The sequence below is a fragment of the Panthera uncia genome, assembly GCF_023721935.1.
Source record: "Panthera uncia isolate 11264 chromosome A1 unlocalized genomic scaffold, Puncia_PCG_1.0 HiC_scaffold_17, whole genome shotgun sequence".
Taxonomy (NCBI): domain Eukaryota; kingdom Metazoa; phylum Chordata; class Mammalia; order Carnivora; family Felidae; genus Panthera; species Panthera uncia.
The window spans coordinates 72594635-72612620 of NW_026057577.1; the positions used below are offsets into that span (position 1 = coordinate 72594635).

Here is a 17986-nt window from a genome sequence, read left to right on the forward strand (position 1 = left end):
GAGAGAGAATCCCAGTCAGGCTCCCCACTGTCAGTGCAGAACTCAGTGTGGGGCTCAAACTCACAAACTGTGAGACCATGACCTCAGCTGAAATCAAGAGTCAGATGCTTAACTGACTGAGCCACCCAGATGCCCCAAATTTTTTGCCTAATTTTGTGATAGAAATAAAATAATAGTACTCTGTGAGGTCAATTTGTTATGGATATTGTTTTAAAAAGCAGGTACTTGATAAGTATTTGTTAAATAAATCAATATAAATTAAAAATCAAGAAAATAATAAATTAGTACGGGAAGTCAATTCCGGGTTTTTACACACATGCAGGTATATAAATCATGAGTGATACACATTTGCTTTGAACTTCCTGGTGTGCAAAGTGAGAGGAGACATTGTTATGTAGCAAGCTTGCTGCTTTAAATACTTTCTGGATGAGAAGATGGGTGGGGAATAGCCAAATAAACAATGTAGATAGATAGATGATTTCTTCATTCTTATTATTCAAAGCAGTTCCTCTGAGAAAAGCAAAGTTCCTCTGAGAAAGCAAAGCATTTCATACCATTTAGCACTAAAGGAAATTTCTCGTGGGTCTCCGCTGGGGGCAGTGCTGGGGGCAGTAGGTGACCTAGTAGACAGGGCCTTCAGAAGTGTCTGTAAATGCAGCCTCAATTCAAACAGGCTGTCCCTGTGCCCTTCTTTTAGGTATCACCCTGAGCATTCCTTCTGATGCTGACTTGTTCTAAGGATTGATCCTAGGCTCTGGGGCAAGTGGCTTTCAGATTGCTCTTAGCCACGAAAGGTCTGTGAAGGTGCCTTAGGCAGTGGAGAGAAGGATGAGTGGGGTATAGTTCAGGAAGAGCCTAGCCACCAAATTACCTTGTTCTTATCTGTTTTATAGACTGGAGCTTTGCTTTAGAGGAAAAAATTTTCATTACTAAAGAAGTTTGAATTCTGATTGAGAAGACTGCATATCCTTCAGGCAACACTTTCCAGATAACACTTTCCTTGGCTCAGCTTTGGATAAAAGCTAGACAGCAGACATTCTATAGTTTGAGTCTGTGATGAGGGCCTAGGGTGTGATCCTCTGTAGGGGTATTCTGAATTGACTGAGGGCTAATCTTTGTTAGTGATCAGACTAGGAAATGGAAGATTACATCCTTTTTTTTGGAAATTGGGAAGTCTAGCCAGCACTTTACCTCAGGTATGCTGAGAGGAAAAAGCTGGTTCTTGTTTTACCAGGAAGAAAAAAATATTTAATTTTAGGATCAAAATAAAATGGTCAAGATGGTTTCAGACAATGGAGTCTAAGACTCTGGGCTTTGGCCTTGAGAGGTTGACATTTTGAGTTGAACAATTTCCTTCCCTTCCATTTCCAACCACGAGAGGAAAATGACTTTAAATATGGGTTAGGTTCTTCAGAACTTACTCAGTAATTTGTTTGAATTTTTTATTTGGACAAAGTAAAGATTACCAACATAATAAAATTCAGTATTTGTTGAAATAGCTTATTTGGGGACACACAAATAGTGAGAAGTACTATTTTATTGCTGTTTATGGCATTTAGTACAATTTTCACTTGCACTATAAAAATTACGATATTTCTGTGACTATTAACTCAGAATAATTAATTTATATATATTTATAATTATGTTAAGTTAAATACAATTGCTGTTTTCATAGGCAAAAATGGCCATATGTTGGCAATTTCATATGGTTCAACTTAATAATATTAAAAAGAATTCTTTTGTTGTGTTTAAAAGGAACCTGAGATGTTTGGGTCTATAGACCTAAAAAATAATTTATCGTATTTGTTTTCTTTTTTGAAATAGAAAAAATGCCTGTCTTAAAGGCTGAAGCATCGCATTATAACTCTGATTTAAATAATTTGCTGTTCTGCTGCCAGTGTGTGGACGTGGTATTTTACAACCCAGATTTAAAGGAAGTTGCCGAGGCCCACAAGATTGTTCTCTGTGCCGTAAGCCATGTTTTCATGCTGCTTTTCAATGTGAAGAGTCCCGCTGACATTCAGGATTCCAGTATCATCCGTACCACCCAGGACCTCTTTGCCATAAACAGAGATACTGCATTTCCAGGTGCTAGCCAGGATTCTCCAGGCAACCCACCATTACGTGTCATCGTTAAAGACGCCCTCTTCTGTTCTTGTTTATCGGACATTCTGCGCTTCATTTATTCAGGTACCTTGTTAAGTGGTTCTGGTACATTCTTGTAAGATTTGAAATGAAGTGTGCCTGTGGTCTTCAGGTGTATTGGTTAGTTTCACATTTCTCTTCTTTCTACCATCTGAGGTAAGGATTATACATAAAAGAGTATCTACTTTATATACAGGAATTGGTCCACACTTTCCATCTTCCTTATAAGTTTACTTGCCCTGGTTTTAAATCTACTTGTGAAAATAGTAATTTCTTTTCCTACTGAGCAGGTATGGTAGTATTTTTTTTTAATATCTAAAATGTGAAAATACAAGAGTTTTTTATCTAGTTTAAATTTAAAGAAACAAAATTTTCAAAGTATGAATGGAAATAAATCTCTGCATCTTAAAACCTGACCGTTAATTCCTTTTTCTGTTTTATGGTTAGATTTTGGAGGGCATTGAGAGAAATTAGCAGGGTCCTTACATTCAGTTTAGGAACTGGAAACAGTATCTAAAGTTAAAGCTGAGATCTGATCAACTTTAACTATTTTATTTTTAAGTAATCTCTACACCCAGTGTGGGGCTTGAACTCACAACCCCAACATCAAAAGTCACATCCTTCACCAACTGAGCCAGCCAGGAGCCGCAACTTTGACTATTTCAGGTTTTACTTTTTCTTCTGTGTACTTAATCTTTTTAGGATTGAGCTTATCAATTATTTTTCTTCTCCTTTTAAATGCTGTAGCAACTATATTTTAAAAAAATAGAAGTTTTATTTGAGTCATTTTAGTCAATGAATTGAAGGTGTCGTATCTAAATATCCCATATAAGAATGGAAAAGAATTGATGTAAAATAATTGATGTTAAAATAAGATTTTACTTTTTTTCATTTGGGCTGTGGTTATATAATTTTCTAAGTTAAAATAAAAATCAATGGTTTTGAAAAGTACAGTTGCAGCATGAAGATTTAAGTGGATTAAAATGTATATATATGGGGGTGGCTGGCTGGCTGAATGTCAGTAGAGTATGTGACTCTTGATCTTAGGGTCATGAGTTTAAGTCCCATGTTGGGTGTAGAGATTACTTTTTTAAAAAGTTTTGGGGCACCTGGGTGGCTCAGTAGGTTAAGTGTCTGACTTAGGCTCAGGTTATGATTGCACAGTTTGTGAATTAGAGCCCTGCATTGGGCTCTGTGGTGACAGCTTGGAGCCTGGAGCCTGCTTCAGATTCCGTGTCTCCCTCTCTCTCTCTGCCCCTTCTCTGCTCATGCTCGCTCTCTCTCTCTCTCTCAAAAATAAACTTTAAAAAAATAATATAAAAGTTTTTAAAAATCTTCATATATGTATATGCATATACTACCTAGGAGTAGAATGGTAATGATAGGTCTTAATTAAATCCATTGTTTAGTGAATATTGGCTTGGCAAAGGCATAAATAACCACTCCTACAGAGCCCAGTGCCTTCAGTGCGGCAGGGTATGTGTTGGGTGAATTAATGAGTAGACTCTAGTGGCTTGTGAAGCATCACATGAATAAACCAGACTAAAGATGTCATTTACTACTACAGACTTTTATGTTTAAACTTTGAGCCTCACAGTTCACAATTTAAGGCTAATTCTGAAAATCCAAAATGTTTACATGGTAAAAGAAAAAAAAATGTATTTAATGATGTTTAGAGAACTATGAAGGAAGTGTTTGGCTTTGCTTTTCGATGATGTTACTGTTGAATTATTCAGCAAGTTTACTACAGTATCTATTGAATACTTTTGAAGGCACATTAATACTTTGAAGTCAGTTATATCCTCTTTGATAAGGTAGCAGTAAGAGGGCTTGTTGTGTCTCCAGTGACAGAACCTACTTGTTTTTTTAAATTGCAAAATTAATACATGCAGATGGAAAAAAAAAAGGGCAAGAAAAAAGTTTCTTCCATCCCTCAGTCCCCTTATGTATTCACTCTGATGCTATTTGAGATAAATTAATGTGTTGGGAAATACGCATTAAGGAAAATGTAATCTTTAGGAACTGCTATTTTCCAGGAACCACACACAGTTTCCTATGGCTGGAGCATAGCGTACGAGGTGAAGGTTTGCAGGAGATGAGGCTGGCAAGCTAGGTGGAAGCTGCCTGTAGAAGCTGTTCTAGAATTTTAAGCATGATCAGACTGGGTTTGGGCAAACTCATCTCTGGTGATAGAGATGGAATAGAGCAGGCTAGACAGGAGTTTAGTAAAGAAGCTCCATTGCTCTGGAGATCAACCTCAGGAAGGTCATTACTCTGATACTATGTGGTTGGTGCTTGTCTATCATTTGGAACAGTGCTTTTCAAACTTAATATGCATGCAGGTCAGCTGGGGATCTTGTTCATGCATCTATTCTGATTCAGTAGGCTCAGGGGGTGAGGCATGAGATTCTGCGTTTCACACAGTCTCCCAGGTAGTGCTAGTGCTTTGGACTCTAAGCAGCTGCAACACCTGCTCTTGGAAGAACTGAGTGCCGGCCACAGCCAGGGGCTAAGAGCCTGGCATTCAGTCCAGGGCCCAGGGGAGGAGCCCAGTTATCAGTCTGAGGGCACCAAGTCAAAATGGGGTCAGGCACACTGACTGATGTGAGCTCTTCGGAGCTGGAGCTGTCAGCACCGTGTTGTAGCCCTTGCCCTTAGTTGTGGAGGGGAGAGCTTGCTAAGCTACAAGCCCTCGACCCAGTCAGTGCACAGGCCTCCTAACCTGACACCAACATGTTGCATTTCTGCTCTGTTCTCTCCTTGTATGTCAAGGCTCAGAGAAGAGGTGCTGTCAGGTAAGAGCTGGGCCACAGACCATTGACCTGGGGCTGCAGGGAGATCCTGATGCTTTGAGGAGAAGCAAAACTAAATGCTTCAGCAGGTGCCTGTGACCTATTCTTTATTTATAGAGTATAACCTCCGACTCAAGCAAAAGTTACATTATGTTTAAATTATGTTTAAAAAGACATTAAGGGGGCGCCTGGGTGGCTTAGCCGGTTGGGCGTCCGACTTCGGCTCAGGTCATGGTCTCACGGTCTGTGAGTTCAAGCCCCGAGTCGGGCTCTGTGCTGACAGCTCAGAGGCTGGAGCCTGTTTCAGATTCTGTGTCTCCCTCTCTCTCTGCCCCTCCCCTGTTCATGCTCTGTCTCTCTCTGTCTCAAAAATAAATAAAACGTTAAAAAAAAAAAGACATTAAGGCTGTATTTGTAAAGATAATTTTGAAAAATGGAGAACACTTTTTAAGAGAAAAAAATCAACCAAATTCCTATTTCAAATGTCTAAACACTGGTATTTTGTTTCATCCTCTGGCCTTTGTGCATATGTTACCGTTTATTTAGAAAATATTTTTTATCAAATCAAAGAAAAAGTTTAAGCCTACTTTTTTTTTTTTTTTTTTTTTGAGACTTCAGTAAAGAGGACAGGCTTATGGGGTTTTTTGTTTTGCTTGTTTTTCTTGCTGCTGTTGTTGAGCATTTTAAAACTTTGGAACCGATCAAAAGTTTTAAGACCCAGTTAGGCAATGGTTTCCTCACAGAAGCCCTGGCCTACCCGCTAGTTCTGTTGGGTGGACAGTGAAGACAGCAGCCATTTGTACATGTGTCTGTTGGGTTGCTAACGCAGAGGCAGAACTCCGTGACACAGACAGCTCAGGAATATATGCCCTGAGTAAACAAGGACTGAAAAACCGTATTAAATCTATCTCCTGCTTCTTTTGTTTTTAAGAAACAAAATTACAAAGAATGTCTTTTCTCTAAATGACACACTTCTTTTTAATCTTTGAGAATTTGAAATTTTGTATGTGTTGTGTCACCACGGATATTTGGGTCCTCTATTTAGGAAGGATCTGTTTAATAGTCTGGTTAACAGAAGGCTTCGGTTTATTCTAATCAGATTTTTAAATAAATAGACACCGTAAAAGTATGTGTTTTGCAGATGTTAATTTTCTGTTGGATAACAGCTAACTCTGGATAAGTACTGAAAGACTAATACTCAAAGAGAAGGAGCGAGGCCAGCGGTTTCTGGGTCTTCATCGACCCAGAATCCTGTATTGGCATACAGTTCTGACATTCTTACAATACTTGATAGTCTTTATGCTTGCAAAGTCCTGACTCATGCAGTTTCAGATGGTTAGGAATTGAAATATATGTAAGGACCTCAAGAATTTTGCTTTGAGCTCTTCGTACCACAGATGGCCCTTAGAATTTCACATCACTTACTGAAATGCTGCCAGAGAAAATGAACGTGTGGAAACAAGCTTTCATCTTCAGCTTGCCTGGTATCCTAGCTCTTGGAATTCTTCCGTGGTATGCTCTTTTCTGCACTGCCTAAAAACACAGCTTGTATGCGCGAGTATATCATGCTCTGTAAGAACCTAAGTCAATCAGTGCTCTGAGAGGTCAACTAAATAGAAAATCCCAGTCAGTTATATGCAAGATGAATAGTTTCTAGATCTCTGCTGTACAATATCATGGCTATTGTTAACAATACTGTCCACTTAAAATTCTGTCAAAAGGATAGGTACATTAAGTGTTTTCACCACAATTAAAAAAAAAGCAAAGAAAACTCCCAGTATAAGGATTATTGCTTTATTTGAACAAAAACATGTCAAAAATGACTTGATTAGCATTTCTAATTGTAAGAACAGCCCAATCTTTAGAGTGCCCTGTGAACTATTACTTTCATTTTTAGTTATTGGATCCTTCTGTGTCTATTCTTAGACAAATGAGTGGCCTATAGGGATTTACCTACTAATAACCCCATATATTTAGACTTATTCTTGCCTTCTTTCAGATAATATTCTGAATGGAGACACTGTGTAGGTATTCATTAGTTAATACAGTTTATTTTTAAGAGATAATATGTGTGTTCTCCTTTAGCATGCACGAGTGTAGACAGTAAAACTTACCCACTGTTTCTGCATACCACTGATCCTGGGTTTTAGTAATGAATGAAATGTTTAAAGGAAGAGATAGTGATGGCCTGCTCTCAGTGCACCTTAAAATCACCTGGGGCGCTTTTAAAATATCTGGGCCCCAGCCCCAGAAATTCTAATTTAATTGGTCTGGGAATGAGACTTCCTCAATGATATTTTATGAAAGATCTCCAGGTAAATGTAATACACAACTATAGTTGAGAATCACTGGCATAGAGTAAATCATTCTGAAGTGGGGTCCGTTGGCTTCTCAGAGGTTCTTCTTCTTCTAACATTTTAAGGTGGATTGTAATTTTTATGTGTGCGTGGGAAATTTTCTAGAGAGATAGTCCAAAGAATTTAACAGATTTTGAAAGAGTATGTGACCTTAAATTTAAAAATCCTTACTGCAGAAAAATTAAAACAAAAAAAACATGGGCTTTTCTAGACAGCACACCTTTGGGAATCTGAGGAGGAAGGGGAGCTGACAGTGAAGTCAGAAAAAGAGCAGGAAAGGTAGGAAGAAGCAGTGATGAGCTGGAGCTGGCTGGCACCAGCTCGTGAGAGCCGATTATGTTTATTCCCAGCTCCGTGCTCTGTGATATCACGTTGGTGGCTTGAGTGTGGCCATGGTAGGAGTCTTTACACCACAGAGGTAGCGGAAGGCCCTGATCAGGGCTCTCCTTCCCCCTCCCCTCTCTTCAGGATACACTGTAGTAATGCTGAAGGTCAGGTGAGGAGAAGTTTAAAGATGCTCAAGAGTGCCAAGTGCCACAGAGGTCGACTGCAGTGACGCCTGGGAGCCATCGGACTACCAATTGACTCTTCAGAGCAGCTTGGATCTGGTTGTTCAGGCTGGCTGCAATTGCCCAATCTCACTGCTTCAATAAACGTCTATCATGTGCTCTCCCCATCCCTAATGTCTATGAAGGCATCTGGCGAAGTTCTGGATACATAAAGGGAAACATCAGAAGAAATAGATTGAGAACTGATAGAAAAGGGTTTTGAGTTACTTAGAGGTGAAATGAGTTGCTTAAAGTCACACCAGTAATGGCAGAGAGAGAACCGGAGCCTGAGTCTCCCAACTATGCTCGTCCTCACTACACCTGGGTGAACTATATTTTAAGGAGTTAGGACTTTCTGTAAGTCAGGGATAGATGGGAGTAATCTTTTCAGATATCATATCAGAATCATACTTTTAGAAACTTATTGGCATTGAGTATTGGGATCAATTCAATGTGGACAAAGCCACGGAGGAGTAGGTAGGCTGGATAGGAGGCTGCTATAAGCCAAGCAAGAGGGTGCTTAGAGAAAGGTGAACTTTCGCTGACCATCACACAGGAGTTTTGTAACATACAGAGGAAAGGGGCTAACAGTGTGAGACAGATGTGAAATGAGCCTAGGGAGAGATAGCTTGGAAGTGGGTTGGGATGAGGACAAGGGGAGGAGGGACCAAGTGCAGTGATTTTGCTCCATTGCCATGGTCATATAGCTCATCAGGTCATCATTTACCTCCCTTCTTCAGGTTGGTTCTGTAGAGTTGGCTATAGAACATCCTTATCTGACCCTGACAATGTGTGAGACCTTCTGAATGCGTTCTGTTCCTACTGCTTATTCTTCTACCTGATGGTAGTCACTGCTGTCCATGATTAGTATGATTTAATTCAATCTTGGAAAAAAACAAACACATCTGCTTTCTTACTTAGAGCAAGTAAATAATTTGAGTGTAGGAAGGACTACTTGTGATGGCAAATGATATTCTGGCCATTGCTGTCATTTTTAGCTGACTGTCTATTACAAAGAGGTGGCAGAGCTGTTTAGGGAGGAAGACTTCAGGTTTGGAGAAATACTTTGGGGGAAGGCAAACTGATTTTTTTTTTTTTTTGATGTGAGACCTGTTTAAATGTATTAGTGTAATTACAAGGATATATATTTGGCAAAGAAAAATTAAAAGAAAATACTAAATAAAGAAGGAATATTAATATCTAATAAGAGATTTACTTTCTGTACTTCCTGTTTTTACCTAGAAATCCAACATACATTAATTTGTTTACAGGTGCTTTTCAGTGGGAAGAATTGGAAGAAGATATCAGGAAGAAATTGAAAGATTCTGGGGATGTTTCAAATGTAATCGAGAAAGTTAAATGCATTTTGAAAACACCAGGAAAGGTAAAATTACTTTATTGCAAATCAGTTTACCTTGATGTTCTCTGAATTTTAACAGATATACTATGATAATATAATATTGAGTCATTAGAAGAGTCAATAACATATAAATATGTTTTTCTTGAATCTGTTTTTGCCATTAAATATTTTAAACACAAACTTGTATTATTTCTCACTATCTCAGATTTTAATTCATATAAGAATTAGAATATGTGTGAGTCATGTCTTTAAAATGTTGACTTGTGAATTCCATCCTCTGAAACATTCCCCTAGAGCTCCAGGAATATGCAATCTATGTCAAGAATGAAGTGCTGTTGAATTTGTCCGGTTACGGTTAAGCTTGTTAAAAGGAATGCTTTCTCATTCTCAGAATTTAAGTCCAGATAGTTTTCTGGAGCAAGGCTGTTTCTTTGTGTACCCTTTTCAAGAGTCCTAAGAAACCTCTTTGATCGGGTGGACAGTTAGGGATTTGTTTCTCATCTTGTACAGGTTTAAAATTATAAGTTAAGTCAAAGGTTATAAAATGTAGACTTTGTAACAAGTCATAAACATGTGCATGTTAAAACTCCAGTCACTTAGACTGTAAAGAGTCTGAAGGGCTTCAAAAATAAATTTATTTTAAGACAACTACATTATACAATTTAGCCAGTGTATTCTTATTTCAGATTCTGTGATAAACAAATTGGCTACAGTAGATAAAAAGGTAAGTATGTGCAATGCCTAGCAGAATATAGACATGTAAATGCAAGAAATGTAAGAAATGTTAAATGTAAAAAATGTAAGAGAATATAAGAAAAAAATGTAAGAAAAAATATTATTCCTTTAATTTTTTTTTTATACAGATGACTGTCAATTCTATAACCTAAGTTAATGATGTTTTAAGTTAATATTTTATTTTTTAAGTTAAGATTTTAAAACTGTACTAGCTTTTAATGAAGATTCCTGGCTTATTGAGTTGGGGAAAAAAATTTGTAAATGAAGTAACATGGAATTAAGGAGCAAGACTTTTCTTGTTTCAATAACACACTGAAGCTGGTATACAGAAGCTGTCCAATTCTAAAAGGGTATGGCAGAGTGGTAGCTCTTGCAGTCTAACCCAACTAATGCTTTTGTAGAAATGTGCGCATAAAGCTATATTCTGTTTTTCAAAAGTTCTCTAGGTTACTTGTTTATAGACTAGTGAAAATGTATAATACGTTTATCAGTGTTCTGTCCAAACAACTATCCTTCAATATTTTTTTCTTCAAATTCAAGGCATTGATCACACAGAAATCTGTTTATAAGATTATCTATCTATCTATCTATCTATCTGTTATCTATCTCCATCCATCCATATATAATATACATCTACATATTATTTATGATATATAGACTTATAATCTTTATATGAATGGTTAGGACAGAAGTGTTGCCTTTTGTTCTAAACCCAAGCCTTTCCTTGGGTGTGATTCTGAACACAGTCATTGCTTTGAGTACTGAGGTAAAAAAAATAAATAAATAAAAAATTGTTGGGGAAGAGGAGGCTGGGGACTATGGGATTCCATGATATTGAACTAAATTTCCTCTTTTGCACAGGAGGAGAGAGGAGTTCTGTGCTTTCTTCTTGTGCTTTCCCGGGGTCAGGGTCTCTCTTTAACTGAGTACAACACAGAAATATATTCCTGAATTAGGAATCAGGAAATGTACATTTAAATTGTGAGTTGGCCATAAATTATCCCTGGCTTCAAGCATGTCTCCTCAGGACTTTCTTACAATGAGGGATAAATTATGATTTCTAAAGCCCTTGCTAGGGGTGCCTGGGTGGCGCAGTCGGTTAAGTGTCCGACTTCAGCCAGGTCACGATCTCGCGGTCCGTGAGTTCGAGCCCCGCGTCAGGCTCTGGGCTGATGGCTCGGAGCCTGGAGCCTGTTTCCGATTCTGTGTCTCCCTCTCTCTCTCTGCCCCTCCCCCGTTCATGCTCTGTCTCTCTCTGTCCCAAAAATAAATAAAAAACGTTGAAAAAAAAATTAAAAATTAAAACTAAAGCCCTTGCTAGTTACCAAATTCTTTGATGCTCTCTGACTTGCTCTTTGTGTGTGGCTCTCCCTGAATCCTCTCCATCAATTCCTTAGATATGTATTAAGGTATGTTGTGTGTAGAATCTGAGAATAGACTTTATAAGACTAGGATTTGTATGATCCTGTTTTGCTTCTCTGCCTTGCTAGTGGAAATCATTCTGGAGTTTTCTTTCTCCTTGTGAGTAAGGATAATATTTTTGTTTTCCTCTTACCAAAGATTTTAACTTCCCACCATAGTGGATTAATCCAGAACGGAGACTAGGTATCATTTATTCTTATTGTTCCAGTTGTAGGCTTGGTTATTTCTTAGGGATAAAGCTTTCTGTATTCCCTAGATAGCCAAGCAGAGGTTCTGAGATTCAGCAAGGAAAATGGATGGAGGGTGAGGGGAGAGGGGCTGGCTCTCGAATTCTGGGGTTGGAACAAAGAAATGTCTGAAAGATGACAGAAAGGATTAAACCAAGCACTAAATCCTAGGTGGAGGCTAGAGACGGGTTGGAGACTGCTAAGTCACACGACCACTATTATTGGAGGCCACCATCTAGAGCAAGCAGATGTGAGAGTGCAGATAGGTGTAGTCATGGAAGAGGTTCTCTGGAACTCTGGATAGGAGATCCAGGCAACCTTTTATAGATTCCAGGAGTCCCAGCTGTGGGTAGAAAGACACTTAGGATTATAAGATTATACATTCAGATGGAGATGAACCTATTCATTACTCTCAGGTATTTTAATGTTGATCCTAGTAGGACATGATTTGATGGGGGAAATGTGTATTCTTTTAAATTACAAACAAATTTTTGTGTATGTACCTTCTTAAAGTGAACAAACACACAGGTTGTATGTAAACATATTTTACTAGGCATTCATAGGAGGTTGGACTGTTGTCTGTTTCCCAGGTAACAGAGGCCTGCATGGATTTGGGACCCCACGTGTCTCAGCCAGCGAAGTGAGTTTTCATTTAGCCGGTTCGCTCACTGCTAAGAATACTGCACAGGGCTTATTCTCACGTAGCACATGCCATACTTGAGGGCAAGGTCCCCTGACAGCTATGATCAGAGATGCCGTAGACTAGGTAATCCTTATTTCTTCAGACATTTCAGTACAGTTTTCCAGATTCTCTAACCAACCTATATATATTACCAAAGCATATTGTACATTTCCTTTTGTATTTTTGTCTTCTCTTATAGATAAATTGTCTAAGGAATTGCAAAACTTATCAAGCCAGAAAACCTCTGTGGTTTTATAACACTTCCCTGAAGTTTTTCCTTAATAAACCAATGCTTGCTGATGTTGTCTTTGAAATACAAGGTATGGTTAATTTTTTTGCAAAGTTCATTACTTGTTTTTATTCCTTATTTTCTTACCTAACTCTCTATTTCAGCTTTGAATATTTTAGATGAAGAAATGACTATTCTGTAATGCAGATATAGATTAGTACTGTTTGAATTGCAGCAGAATCTAGGGAAGTGAAAGAAAATTATATTTTCCTACTTTTTTTTACCCTTAACATATGCTTCATTAACTTTTAGGGACCAGTGTGCAATGGAATGAATTGTAATATCACCTTATTGTATATTTTTGTCTGTGTATTTCTTTAAGATGCTACTTCTTGAGTCACCTGAAACCAGCCCCCTTTACATTGTATTACCTGTAACTGGTTCGGTTCTTTTTATTTGAGCAAAAGGAACTAACTGTGCATTGAGGGTCATGCCCGGCTTACATTAGGCATTGGTAGATATTGCTACACTTATTCGTCATAGTACTCTGAGAATTATCACCAGAGCAACTGAGAGTTGCTTTTTATCTCTGTAGGAAAGTAATGCTGCCTAATTTTAATAACGGTAAGCTGTTTTAATGCCCATTATTGATTATTCACTTGGATGATTTTGCCACTTGAGTAGATTAAAAGCATAATCATAAAAATGAATAGTCAGGTACCTTTAACTGTGCAAGAAGGCTAGGGGTTGTTTCCAGATGTATTAAATAGAACTTCAGGTGGGCTATTACTAAAAGCAAGATATGATGCTAATTTTATGATAGAAATGGATGGCAGCTAATAGTCACTTGCCTTTTAAAATTTTCCCCCAGAAAGATTCATTTTAACTTTGGCCACTGGCCAAGACGGAATTGGAAACTTTCCCAAGTGCCTTCAGATAAGCTACAGTCAGTGCTGTTTGAAATGTGAGATGAGACATTGAGAATGGGACAATAAGAGTGACCTTGAAATACATAAAGAATGATTTGGGGGGGAGGAAGCTAACAAGAGACTGCATTTGCTTGTAATTTGCCTAGGAAGCCTTCACACCAAACATCATGTTAATGTAACCCACCGAAAAGATGTTCGAAGGGAATATGCAACATATGAAAACATATGTTAAGAGAAAAGAAATAAGCAATGATGTGGAGAATTCTTTCTCCTTATAGTCTCTTGCTTTTCTCTCACAATTCTACCTCCTAACCCTTTTGTGGGCACCTGCCCATGGCCCCTACCTATGCGGAGGTTAGGTGTGGGAGGGCCTGCTGTGGGCTGTGCTGATGCTCAGCTCCTGGGCTGTCCTTTGTCTCTCATCAGCTCCAAAACCAAGGCCTCCCAAGGAGTCAGGAGCTGAGACAAGCAGGCATGAGTGGAAGCAGGGTCTAGCAACAGCTTCTCTGCCATCTGGCCACCTGTGGGAGGAGAGGCAAGCTTAGCTTCTGAAGAGTTTGAGGAGGGGAGCTCTAGTGTGCAGAAAGGAGCAGTGTTGTCCCCTCTGGAGGAAGGCTGAACCTGAGGTATGCGACTCGAGCTTTAGCCTTGGCTCTGCATTCCCACAAGAGTGTGTTCTTAGGGCAGTCACTTAACGTGGCTTGCATCGTTAAGTCTTTTCGTTTCCAGAGTGATGAAGGTAAACCATAAGGTTCTAAAAGGTCATTTTTAGTGTTAAGCTTGTGGAGGGGGTAGTGGTCAGGACTAGAAAGACCTGGTTGGGATCTTGCATGGGTGCATATTTGCCATACTGGTGTGGCTGCTTTACTTTATATCTGGTCTCTTGTTTCCTTGCCTATAACATGGGGATACTCATTTCTACCTGGTAGAGCAGTCATGAGGATTGAGATGGTGCATTATTATAAAGGTATATTTAAAGGCCTGATGGTACATACTCTAAATCTCTCTTGTCCTAGGCAAGTTTCCTGTTTTCATAGTAAAACAAAAACATCCTAATAATTTGATTTTTGAAACCTGGAAAGTAATGTGAAGAAGGTATGACAAATGTAGGATTTAGTTTTAATATATAATAAAAACAAAGATCTTTGATAATCTGCGTTATTAGAAAACTTGGGATTCTAAATTTTATTTCGGTCTTAAACATTCTTTCTTAAAAAAAAGTTTTGGGGATCCTGGGTGGTTCAGTTGATTGAGTGTCCTGCTTTGGCTCAGGTCATGATCTCACGGTTCATGAGTTTGAGCCCCGAGTCCGGCTCTGTGCTGACAGCTCAGAGCCTGGAGCCTTCTTCAGATTCTGTGTCTCCCTCTCTCTCTGCCCCTCCCCTACTCGTGCTCAAAATAAATAAACATTAAAAAAAATTTTTTAAGTCTAAAACTAACAGAAATTAAATACTACAAAAGGAAAGTTACTTTAGGCCTTGATATTTTCAAAGAACATGTTTATCTTTTAACTAGAAAACTGATGCTTTTTTTCTCCTTTAATTCTTCAGCTTTATCTTACTGCTGGTTGGTATAAAAGCCCTGGATTGTGTTCATTCAGCATATTTTATACAGTGTTTCTATATTTATACAGTTTATATACTATGTTGAAAAATGTGACTGTACTGAGGTATAGTGTTACAGTTTCACAATAGAACAATTTATAATACCGAACAGTAGTTTGAAAAGGTGAGAAACAGAAGTTGTGGTTTTCTTAACTGGAGATATAACAGTTTTCCAAACCAAATTCCAAGCTTGAAATGGGCTGAAAATGCTTTGATGAGTGTTTTGTTGCTAGTTTTGTAACTCTGTTGGAACTATATTATCAATGGAAAATTTCTGTTAAAATTACAAGGTTACTTATCAAATTCTTTCCCCATCTCCTGTCCACTTGGCATTTTTGGTCAGTCTTAAATCCCTCCTCTCAACCCAAATAACAGGCTATAAAATTAAGCAATGCCTCTCATTTTCCTTCTCTCTTTCTTCAATAGTTCACTACTTAATATTTTTAAACCTTAGAATTACAAGTCCAATTGTATTACTTGTTTGAATTCTTTGTCAATTGCTGTGTACAGAGCTCTCCAGCATGTTTAATCATGGAAACCACCCATAGGTGGACACAGGCCGCCTAATGGCAAAAGGGCAGGGAAGGGAAGGAGCAAAGAGGGGATGATGCCTGCTAGCAGGTGTGTGATGGCCCGTTAGCAGTGCTCACTATTATGTAGCCTCTTCTCCCTGCTTCCGTGGGAGGTGCATTTGTGCAAATCATAGCTCTAGGCACTGAGCTCAGAATTGGCAATGGTGGGCATTGTTTGTGAATCGTACTGACTTTGGAGAAAGTCACTGGGCTTAGGTGGAACTCTTCCCTTCTTTTCTGAACCTTAAAGTGTTTTGCTTGGACCTGAAGAGGCTGAGTAATCCAATCATTGTAAGTATTTTAGAGAAGAATATATGCTCCTGAGAGGTAGGAGACTTTAAGGATGTATAGGTGAAGACTCTTGGGCAGAGTGGAGTGTTTTGGCTCATACTTTTTGGAAGTCTTTGTCATTCACACCAGCTGTGGTGTCTTGCACCAAACTAAAAGCTTGACTGCCCGAAAGCAGGGTAGTTTTGTCTTCCTCATCTTTGTATCTTTAATACTTAACACGGTGATTGGCTCATGGTGGCTGCTCAGAAATGGTGTGTGAAGCTGATCTAGACTGAACTGAAGGCTGCTGTGGATTCGTGGTCTTCTAAGGTGGTGGGAGTGGTGAAAAGTGCTTCTCCACCCACATGCCATCTGGTGCTGCCTTGGTGTGGTGGCACAGTAGCTGCAGACCTTAGCAGGCTTTCACTAGAGAGCCAGTGTAGTCTCCTGAGCTTCAGTGAAGGGTATGGGCTGAGGGGCTTTTAAAAGTTAAAGGAGCTCCAGTTCTTCCAGAAGCAGCACTGTTCCCCGAGGAGGTGGTACCCTGGAGAGACACCTGGGGACTAGGTCATTCCCATCCCAAGTCTTCCAGAAGGTCTGAAATGCTCCCCTTGACTCCATAAAAGATCCCCTCACCATACTTGCTGTAACACATGGACTGCTTAAGCTGAGGGATAGTTCACTTTCTACAGTTTCTTGTTTCTGATAAGGGAAAGGCTGGCCAGGACCTGCTCTTTGAGTGTGTCCAAGACGGGCAATGGCAGTGTTTTCTTGGGAGGCACATGGGTAAGAATGGGTGATGGTATTTCAAGCCAATTGCAAAGGATACATGTTTCATTATAAAAATAGGAAGCAAAATATTTCATGTCAGTGTTTCTGTCTTCAGAAAATATGAACTAAGTAGCAAATAATTGCCAGTCTTAATTTTCTGTCTTCTAATTGTTGGTTTCAGAGTCATTTTTGAACTCTTTGTTTTTCAAATAAAAACTAAAACGTTTCTGGTTAATGCTGGTCATCTCCCCAAAATTTGCTTTCTGACATCAGCTTAGCTGTGCTTAATGCAATACCACTGTCATCAAAAGGACAATTGCTAGACTAAGAATTCTGCAAGTTTATGTAACTTAACTTTGTTTCCCTTTTGAACCTTGCAGGTACAACAGTGCCAGCCCACAGGGCCATCCTGGTGGCCCGTTGTGAAGTGATGGCAGCTATGTTTAATGGGAATTACATGGAAGCAAAGAGTGTTCTGATTCCAGTTTATGGAGTTTCCAAAGAGACTTTCTTGTCATTCTTAGAATATCTATACACAGACTCCTGTTGCCCAGGTGAGCAGTATAAATATTGAGTAATATCTCCTAATTATTTATTTCCTTGTCACTCATTTTGACAAATTGCATTCTGTGAAATTTGTTTTTGTGTAAGACTTATCAGAGTTGACATCATGGCATGTGCTCATCAGGTGGAAGTGGTGTTGGGAAAACAGAGAGTTTTCAGTCAGCTCAGGTGGAGGAGCAGTGGTTGGATACCTCTTTCAGGCTTTCAGACTCAGGCATAAGTCCCAGCCAGCACCAATAGTGTGGTGATTCTGTGGGCACCCTAGAAATGGAGGTGTCTGATGGTCCCCAGTGACTACTCTAATTCTATAGATTGGGACAGAGAGCTCCTTGGAGGACTATCCTTCCATAGAGAGAAGAGGGTTAGGTAGTTGCTTTTATGGCTCTAACTTCTGATTGAGGCACTTTCAAGGACTTTGGATATTCTGAGACCTCCCCCCCCTTAGTTATCTGTGGCCCAGAGAATGTGGGTTTTTTTTTTTAAGGCCTTCTTCTGACTTTTAAAGTCATATTCTCCTTAAGCTAACTTGTCCAAAAACTTTATCTAAGATGTTTAGGATGCCTAGTGGACTATAGGATTTATTTCCCTACTCACTGACTTAAGACTATATTTGTCTAAGAACTAATCATCTTTGGCAGCTGCAGGTTAGAACAGATCTTGTAGGTTTTTTCCAGCTGCGGTGGTGGTGGGGTGGGGAAGCAGAGGGGAGGGGGTCCTTGGAGAAATTACAAAATCCTTTCAAAAGGCCTAGAGTCTTGGGATGCAGGAAGCCCCTTTAA

At 39.1% G+C, this 17986-nt stretch overlaps 1 protein-coding gene across 1 annotated transcript in view; it reads left to right on the top strand.

Moving 5' to 3' along the window:
* RHOBTB3 (Rho related BTB domain containing 3) overlaps window positions 1-17986 on the top strand; it is a 53504-nt gene that overhangs the window by 19122 nt on the left and 16396 nt on the right. The window contains exons 6-9 of the mRNA XM_049647603.1: window positions 1825-2190; window positions 9114-9226; window positions 12468-12588; window positions 17024-17197. Coding sequence (XP_049503560.1) covers window positions 1825-2190; window positions 9114-9226; window positions 12468-12588; window positions 17024-17197 — 774 coding nt within the window. The remainder of the gene's footprint in view (window positions 1-1824; window positions 2191-9113; window positions 9227-12467; window positions 12589-17023; window positions 17198-17986) is intronic.